Source organism: Sinocyclocheilus rhinocerous, unplaced genomic scaffold (assembly GCF_001515625.1).
Source record: "Sinocyclocheilus rhinocerous isolate Xijiao unplaced genomic scaffold, SAMN03320098_v1.1 scaffold220, whole genome shotgun sequence".
NCBI classification, from domain to species: domain Eukaryota; kingdom Metazoa; phylum Chordata; class Actinopteri; order Cypriniformes; family Cyprinidae; genus Sinocyclocheilus; species Sinocyclocheilus rhinocerous.
The window spans coordinates 1,199,294-1,208,588 of NW_015666573.1; the positions used below are offsets into that span (position 1 = coordinate 1,199,294).

The following is a 9,295-nucleotide window of genomic DNA, read 5'->3' on the forward strand; positions in this document are numbered from 1 at the left end:
ATCCCTCCACACAGTGGCACTCTCACACAGCAAATGGCAGCAGTAAACCCCTTTGAATTGTGATTTACCAACATTAATCTATTTTCAGACTCTTAAATGAAATGTATTTTTCTTGTGCAACTGGTCTTGTGAAAGTTTCTGGTAGAAAATGTTGAAGAATAAATTCACAATGCATGTAAAGATAATTACTTGCGATCACAGCTGCCATGTACGTGTATGGACATTACCACTATTGCTGTATTTAGGACAAAGACTCTGTTCTCTTTTTAAAGAATGTGTTCATCCATTTTTGAGTTAAGATTCCCAGGGAATGCAATAATTGATAAAATGTGTACCTTAAATGCAGTCTAAAGGCCTGTTCATAGGACTATGACTATAAAGTTTTAATAATCATTCTAAGTTTGTGAGAACTGTGAAGTCCAAACCACAGCTGTAATGATAACGGCACATAGGAATGATATCAATGGAATCACTTTCAGAACAATTTTTTTCCAACTCATGAACAGCAAAAACATTGATGGGCAATCTGAATTTATCTGCCTTTAAAGAGCTTGAGCATTTAAAGTGGCAGATGTAACAATTAACATCTCGCTAGCATTGGGTAAGGTGACTTCTTGGACTTCTTACTGTGATCCAGAGTTGGGGTACTCAATGTCGGACTCTGAATCAAGTCCAGACTTGAGTCCAATTGACCCTTCACCAGGAGATTGATTGACAGCTAGGCAATCTGACCAATCATAATGCAGAATCTGCCATTTTGTCTTACAAACAAACCAGACAGGAGAGTAGATTAATGTCAGTGTACTTGAGCTTGAGAGTGTGTTGACATCTTTCCACGGTTAAACAAGATAACTTATGATGTTCATTCATGTTTATTTTGTGCTATAATTAATAAAGAGGAAGAGATGATCAGATCACTTGCCACTTGAACTGAGGCGCTACAGCAGGGGTGTCAAACTCAATTCTTGGAGGGCCAGAGCCCTGCAAAGTTTAGATTCAACCCTAATTAAACACACCTAATCCAACTAATCAAGTCCTTCAGGCTTATTTGAAAACTACATGCTATGTGTGTTGGAGCAGGGTTGGAACAAAACTCTGCAGGGCTCCGGCCCTCCAGGAATTGAGTTTGACACCCCTGCACTACAGCGATCTGTCCCAAAACATTAAAGAGCCACAAAACGGTATTTATTGTTTGAATTTCTTAAAAAATGACCAAATTTGAAAGCTGAGACTTTGTTTCATACCAAAAGTAACCTGCTCTGTCTTGTCTGTTGGTGCATTGTCAGTGTCCTCTTTGCTCCGCTATATATTTTTCACTGCGTGAGAACATGATGTGTGGCATAAGAGCGCCATGAATTGTCGGACTCAGCAACAGTAACTAAGGGGGGCGGGTCTTTGTGAAGGGTCAATTATGAATTAACTTAGACTTGTCACACTCTCTGTTAAATTTTTACTCAAACTTGACGTAGACATTTTGGACAAAATTTTTCTGAGTACAGTCAAGTCCATGTAATGTAACAACATAAATTTAAGATAACAAGACATTAAGAAATGTCTCCCACTTGAACTTGATTGGTTAAGGACTTGGACTTGACTCAAAATGGACTAAGACCCAACACTACTGTGATCTTGAATTCACATCACTGCACCTTCTGCTGTTGAACTTCGACACTATCAGTTCATTACTGATCTTGTGCACTGATCTGAAAAGTGAAAACCCTCAAATTAGCTCTAACTCTTGCAGATCCCACATTTTTGGACAACCTTTGCCCAATTCGCTCCTCAGATGTCTCTTAGGTTTCCTTTATGTGTGTCCTTTCACAAATTACCACTTCTCCTTGTGAAAGCTCCAGTGACTAAACAGCTTGTCCTCCAAATGGAAATCAAAAATAGAAATGGGGGAAAAAAACAATCTTTTTTCAGGGTTTTGGTTCATAGACAGAGCAGACAGAAAAATAGTCACAAACAAAATCTCACACTTTCAAGAGCCCTCCAAAAATATCTTCTGTAAAATAATGGAATATTTCCAATTTATGTGTTGCTTGTTTTTGTCCATATTTTTCTGAAAATTTATTTTTGAATGGCCATCAATAGAAAAAAAGAAGGATTCTTTTTGGCATCTATTTACTGGCATTAAGACATCAACCAGCAGAGAGTCGTTTGAAGATAACCTGCCAAACCTTGACTCCTTGGCTCAAACAAACAGCAATGTTTTCACAGAACAGTAGCATTTAGACTTTTTGGAAAATGTGTTAACTGAACTCTGTAGCTTACTTTGTCCTAGCTCAGTTTAATTAAGTATTGTACACCTTTAAGTAGAGGTGCAAACTTTATTTATATTACTTGGCATTTCCCAGTGGCGTGCACGGACATGCATACACACACTCAAATGCGCGAATACAAAACAGCGTAAGCAAAATGGGAAATATTTCTCTTGCAATGCAAAATAAATACACTAGGGAAAGAAAAGAAAACTGCTTCAAGCTCCAGTGTGGGGGAAATCCACACACCTGACTCAAGATACACACTGTAGCATCGGAAAAGCACTTGCCATCTGTTTACAGTAGTCCCCCCCCTATTACATTGTGCAACGATGCTCCAAAGATATATGTTAAAGAGCTGACGTTTAACCTGTATTATGTATGACTTTCCATGCAAATGTTACAGCACATAGAGAAAGAAACCTTTGATCAATGCTCTTATTTGGTGATAGTGGGGCTGTAGTATTAAGAATGGATTGAGAAGCAATTCAGTCCATTGAATTAAGATTTTAGAACAGACTGGTTTTTATTTTGGTAATAGTGCTGCAGTCTTCTGAGGCGTGCTCTCTACAAATGTTGCTCTTTGACCTTGATGACTGGTTTACTATTGTGTTAAATGATATATTGGTCCCCTCCAGATTTGAGCAGGTAGTAATAGATTATTGTAAAACCTTTAGTTTTCCAATTACAGCTCCATTTCTTACCGATAAATTAGCATTGATGTGTCTGAATTGTGAGTATTGAATAAGCTGGAGAGACATCATTCAGCGCCTGCTGAAGGAGTTATTCAGGACAAGAGGAGTTTAAAGATGTAAAACATGCTCTCCCACTTCTTTGATGCTGTGATTCATTCTTTATATCTTCGTCTCTGTCTTTCGGTTCCCATGGTTCAGCTGCCCTCTTCAGGCATTAGGAATTTCCAAATACATATTACAAAATATTTACACAAGACCATTTCCAGCTTACGGCAAACAGCCTCGGCACTCATTTGAGATTTTGAATTCATCAATACATACAGCACCAAGCCTTCAGGCTCAGTAAAAAGGCAAAGGTATTACTACGAAATTGCAGATAAATATTTATTTGAAAATACCTCAGCAGTGGCAGTCAGTACAGACAGTGTGTATTGTTCACAGGGATCTCTGCCTTGATGAGGGAGTAAAAAAAAAATCACCAAGAAGATGGTTTGACTGAATAACAATACAATGGCTGCCTGATATGAGAGCGGATTTAGCCTGCAGGAAGCATGAGCAGACTGTAAACACACATCTGAGACGTTCTTCTGACAGAAAAGCAAACAGTTTAAAGTGTGGGATATTACAGAGGTATTAGATCCAGTTGAACCACACTCAGATCATTTTACGGAGTTCAAATTACCATAAAGAGCTGGCTAGGAAGCTAAAAAAGAAACAATGCTAGATTTATTGCATTGGTAAATGTAGAGGCAAACATTTTTGATACAGGTGATAACATAAGGGCATGTCAAAAAGTTACTATATTATTTTGATTCAGTAAAATGGCTGCTGGTTTATGTTTAGCAAACCTGCCGACTCAAAGGAGACAGCAGCTTGTCCCACACCTCCAGTTGTATGATAGCCCTGCCTAAAGGACACATGGTGGCCCTTATATCCAGTAATTTCCCCTCAAAGTTAATGCCTGACCCATTAGCCTCCTCCCTCACAAAGCCCTGTGGGTTCTTTTGATAGTACATTTCTTTATAAAGGGCCTGGTCACACTCCTTTCCTTTCGGGTAGATGCCTACTGCAAACCAATTCTTATACAGATTGTAGTCCCAGGGGACAGAAAACATGAAGGCCAGGGTCTCAGTGTAGTCATTTCTGCTTCGCTCGAACAGGTCGTAGGTCATAACCCCCACGCTGCCAGTGGCCTGAGCGCTGGTCTTGCTGAAAGTGCATACTTCAGTCTTGAGGGGGCGCACTGTGGGCTGAGGTGGATTGGAGGTTTCACCACTCTCAAGATAGACCCTGTGGGATTTATATGGATGAATCATAAAGATGCACATATTTACGGCTACACAAAATGCACATTTAAATGGATAGTTCACCACCCCAAGTTCAAATTTTGTTATCGTTTAATCACCGTAATGTTGTTCCAAACAAGTATGCCTTCTTTCTTCATTGGAACACAAATTATGATATTTTGAATAATTGTTTTTTTGTCCATAAAATTAAATGAAAGTACAGTAAATGGGGTCCAAAACATTTTATGGAAAAAAAACACTAAAGCATTTTTCAAAATGTCTTTTATGTTCCATAGAAGAAAGAAAGTCATACAGGTTTGGAATGACATTAGGGTGAGTAAATGGTAACAGAATTTCCTAAATGCATTTTATACTCCTTTACTTAAATATATATATGTACATGTTACACATATAGAAGTTTAGAGACAAAGTTTTAGTTTTGAATGCTTGGTTTAACATTAGTTTTGCTTCTGGTTGTAGTCTCACTTTGGGTTGAGGAGGCAGTAGTTGTTTGTCAGGTTGGTGATCTCTATGGTTGCATGTCTCTTGCTGCTCACGTTGGCAGCGGCAGCCTCAGCAGACTCAGTCATGATGGTGCACGATAGATCTGACTGATGGCTGAAACGGAGAGAAGTAGAGAGGAGAGGGATGGTGTGAGAAAAGAAGTATGTACCTCACAGTAAAAAGAAGTGGAAATGCAGTTTTGTTTACACTGCAGTGAAAATAAAATAACTTTTCTCTTTTTCTTTGATATAAAGTTTGCTATCACAAGTTAATTGTCCTCTGTTTGAACTGGTGTATTTGAATTCAGTATTTTATTCCTGAAAAAGATTCTGTACTGTCTGGTGTGTGTGTATGTGCATACACTTCAATATAAAACATAGAAGCATTAGATTAAAGTTCACATATTGTCAATGTTGTCAATGATATCTAGGGAATAAACAGGGTCACAGTATATACACGTAAAGAGCATGCCCCACTTCAAAAAGCATTGTGACTGTAGCAGTCTTCAATTTTATAATGCATTGCTTTTAAAGGAAACAAAGAGTGTGAAATAGAGTTGCCCAATTGTCCATAACTGAATAAACTGCCTTGCAATGTTATAATTTTAGTATGGAAATAAAAGGATACATTAGAATGTATTTTTGATTATTAAGTTATGATTATTAAGCATATTTCGTCTCAAGGAGAATGAAGGCTTACCTCTGTGGTACTCCGGAGTGTATGTGTGTGTGTGTTGCTCAGTAACAGTGCGTTCCGAAAGAGTCACTGCGTTTTTACTTTGACTCTCTTTCCCAGTCTTCATGATCAGCAACAAGAACAGTACATACCCACATGCGAAAAAAAGTATGCTTACTCAAATTTAGTGTACACCCTCTTTACACACAAACATGGAGATGCACACACATAACAGCTTAAGAGGCATCACTGACATTGGTGGGAAAATGTTTGGAACAGTTCCACACCCAAAACTAGTCGTTAGATTTGTTAGACCAGAACAGTGACGTGGCATGTACAGATCTGTCTCAGAAATGACTCTGTTTTTAAGGGCTTTAAACAAGATTCAAACAAGTAGGTATGGTAGCATTTACAGGAATACATTTTAGGTGAGGTTTCCTGATAATTAATTATAATTAGTCTTTGTTGTGTTTAGTACAGTAATAATAGTATTTTGAAACGATTTGGATGGGAGTGTTTGAGTTGTAATATGTTTTGAATAATGAGTCTAGAAATATTCTCACTTCATTTCCTGCTTGAACCATAGTGGGGAAAATAGTTGTTCATAGAAAAAAAATAGGCAACAGTTTGTGTGCACACACACACACACACACACACACACACACACACACACACACACATATATTCTTTATTTTGATAGGATAGGTTAACATTTGTTTATGGTTCATAGTTTTAAATTGCTTAATTTTATGTTATTTATTTGATGTTTCCTATAAGAAATGTATGTGAAAAGCAAAGGGCAGCTTGTAGAACATGACGCTACAGCAATGACAAGGTCGTGGGTTTGATTCCCAGGGAGTGCATACATTTATACTTTATACATTTTATTTATGAATTTAATTAATGTGTACTAATTATGTATCATTTATGAATGCAATAAGTCTCTTTAAATAGAAGCATCAGCCAAATTATCATCTCATTTTATATTATATACTATAGTGCAGACACAGAAGCAAACATAAGTATTCAAAACAGTCTTTTTCTTTTTTTATTTAGGCACAATTTGAGAATTTACAGTCAGAAAATTGGGCAGCATAAATGCAGGTATTAATACAGACATAAAAAAGTGACATCAACATTTGAAAGCACAATAGCATGTGCATGATGACTTATTAAATGATGACATTTAATAAGCATATGATCAAATTTGTTTATTATTTAGCCCATCTTATCATAGACCTCTAGCTTAATAATAGCCTTGCCCACAGTAGACATGGTGGCCCTTAAGTCTATTTTCTTTCCTCTGTGGATGATTCCAGATCCCCCTGCATCTGCACGGGTGAACTGACTGAAGTCCTTCCCCTCATACATGTGCTTGTACAGGGCCTTGTCACATCCACGGCTGCTCTCAAACAACCCAATGCCCATCACGTTCTTGTAGAGGTGGCAGTCGAAGGGGACAGAGAACAGAACGGCCATGCGCTCAGTGCACATACGGTTCTGCATGTGGAAGAGGTCATAGGTCAAGATGCCCACAGCCCCGGTGGCAGTGTTGTCATCCTTAGTGAATGAGCAAACCTCGGTCTTGGCGGTGCGGATGGTGGGTTGGAGTGGATGGTAACTGAACCCACTGGACATGTACACTCTGAGAGAGGTTTATAGTTAACATTGGTCAATAATATTTTATAGATATGTACATTTACAATACATAACAGAGAGTAAATGAAAGGGATTTGCCCTACACTGTAAAAAATGATGTGATCTATAAGTCATAGTAACGTGTTTTTTTCATTACTTTAACTTATCAAAATAATTGAACCAATTACAGTGTACAACTGAACACAATTCAATTCTTAAAGTCACTACTCTTCATTTTTAATTGCATTTTTAAAGAGTTTTCCTGATTTATCACTCGCTAAAGAGATTTTGTCAGTAACTTAATTTAAACAATTGCAAGTGAAGGCATGACTTTCCCCTTACTTTGGATTGATAAGGCAGTAAATGCTGCTAACATTGTTGATCTCCACTGTACAGTTCCTATTAGTGTTTATAGTTGCTGACACGGCTTCTGCGTTCTGCATGTTGGCACTGCTTCTGTGGGGGTCATGAAAGAGAAAAACATATTTTAAGAAAAGACTGGAAAAAATGTTTTGAAAAGAAAATTGCATTCAGCAAAGTACTAAAGGGACAGTTCATGTAAAAAATATGTATATATATCTGTTATATGTAAAAATGTGTGTCTATATATATGTACTATACATATACATATATATATATATACGTGTGTATACATATACATTGAAAGTGGATGGGGACTGGCTGTTGTCTCTATTCACTTACATTGTATTTAAAAAATGCAACTTGGATATTCTGCTACATAATTATTCTTTTAAAGCAAATTAATTGTATAGCAAACACTACAGCATTTGAATCAAATAAATTTGATTAACATGCAGCTCAACATTTACACACAAATCCAGGCAAAGCCTAATCTGTCGTCTTCTCAGAAACTAGCCGCTAAATGTGACAGCAGGTAGACAGATGAGTGTTTTCTACAGTTTTAGCACAGTCGCTAAAAGATCTCAAATAACAGGCCTGACAGCATGTCAGAATATGGATAGCCACTTGCAGGCTCCATATGGCTCAGAGAACTGAACTGTTAGCAGAGACAAACAGTGATGCAGTGAGCTGAGGATCATGACATGCACCAGCAGACACAAGCAACGAGACTTTTTACCATCGTTACAGTGCAGATGAATTAAGGGTTAATGCTCATTTCTGTATTTAAGATAAAGGCTTTTTTTACCTTTTGTTTTTACAGCGCACACATGGAACTTATCACAAACTGGTTAATAAATACCTGACAGTTTCCTGCTAGTAAGAGAGGTTGCTGCTGCTGAGAGAATTGTGGGTTTGCTGCTCCTCTGTTTCAGCGTAGATGAACAAAGTGGTGGGTGAATGACAGAAACACTCGTAGACACACAAACACCTGTTTGACAAACACAGGCGTGTCCCCTTCTTTCCCCTCCAATGCTGACAGGAAGGGGGAAAAAAACGGCAGAAACATTTGTGGGAGAGTTTGATGGGAGTTGACGCAGTTAGACTGACTAACTGCTTTCATAAATCTTCAATCACATAGCTCCATTTAGAGAATTCATGGGCACACAGCCAATAAAAATGCCAGGAAAACTCCATCATGACAAGAGGCATTTTGTAACAAAAACAACAAAAAAATTACTGACTAATTCTGTAACTATTCATATTTTAGTAGGTAGATTATCGATGCAGTGCTAACGAAAAAATGACATAATGAAATGCCTTGTTGGTTACAGTGCAAATATTGAACTTAAAATGAATGATGAATAGTACCAAATCCACCAACGCCCAAAACCTTTGTGAAAAGTGATACGCAATAAGAGAGGACTTAAAAACAATGTAAGGGCACTAGGAGATTATAGCACACTTGTGTATTATTTGCACTAAAGTACATCTTATCAAAGCATGTTAGAGTGTCTCTCTCCTAAGAGTGACAGTGTGTGATTGAACATGTCATGGTCCGATGAAGCAAGAGAGCGAAAGCACACAGTCACTCCCTTAGCGCTGACAAAACTGATGAGTCCCTCTGCATGTACAGGCATTTCCCCTTCATTCCAGCACACTTTTCAAAACTCACTCACACCTAGAGACTTGGTAGGAATGTGCAGAAATGTATTCAGGAATTCTCCCACATCTGACTGAAAGTTCAGGGCCCTTATTCATTTTCCTACAGGGGGCAGCAAATATACACCTATTCACCCCATTAATCCTCTTCTAATTATGAAATCCTTAATCTAAGAAACATTTTACATGCTTTTTTTTCAGTTTGATGAAATTA

General features: G+C 37.8%; 2 protein-coding genes across 2 annotated transcripts; both read right to left on the minus strand.

Annotated features, from left to right (window-relative positions):
* Positions 1–3,326: 3,326 nt before the first annotated feature.
* LOC107732855 (DELTA-actitoxin-Afr1a-like) lies at positions 3,327–5,542 on the minus strand. The gene is made up of 3 exons (XM_016544275.1): positions 5,446–5,542; positions 4,729–4,860; positions 3,327–4,246 (listed from the first exon to the last, which is right to left on the minus strand). The coding sequence occupies exons 2-3, from the start codon at positions 4,830–4,832 to the stop codon at positions 3,796–3,798; spliced, it is 555 nt and encodes a 184-aa protein (XP_016399761.1). The 5' UTR covers positions 4,833–4,860; positions 5,446–5,542; the 3' UTR covers positions 3,327–3,795.
* Positions 5,543–6,594: 1,052 nt separating this feature from the next.
* LOC107732863 (bryoporin-like) lies at positions 6,595–8,450 on the minus strand. The gene is made up of 3 exons (XM_016544282.1): positions 8,293–8,450; positions 7,402–7,515; positions 6,595–7,066 (listed from the first exon to the last, which is right to left on the minus strand). Exons 2-3 carry the CDS (start codon positions 7,500–7,502, stop codon positions 6,640–6,642), a joined length of 528 nt encoding a protein of 175 aa, XP_016399768.1. The 5' UTR covers positions 7,503–7,515; positions 8,293–8,450; the 3' UTR covers positions 6,595–6,639.
* Positions 8,451–9,295: the final 845 nt, after the last annotated feature.

Excerpts from the sequence above, each read along its gene's own strand:
- LOC107732855 (XM_016544275.1), bottom strand. The coding sequence starts at position 4,832 with ATGACTGAGTCTGCTGAGGCTGCCGCTGCCAACGTGAGCAGCAAGAGA. Across the intron at positions 4,247-4,728 it reads TACTGCCTCCTCAACCCAAA|GGTCTATCTTGAGAGTGGTG; the intron begins GTGAGACTACAA and ends TAAATCCCACAG.
- LOC107732863 (XM_016544282.1), bottom strand. The coding sequence starts at position 7,502 with ATGCAGAACGCAGAAGCCGTGTCAGCAACTATAAACACTAATAGGAAC. Across the intron at positions 7,067-7,401 it reads TACTGCCTTATCAATCCAAA|AGTGTACATGTCCAGTGGGT; the intron begins GTAAGGGGAAAG and ends AACCTCTCTCAG.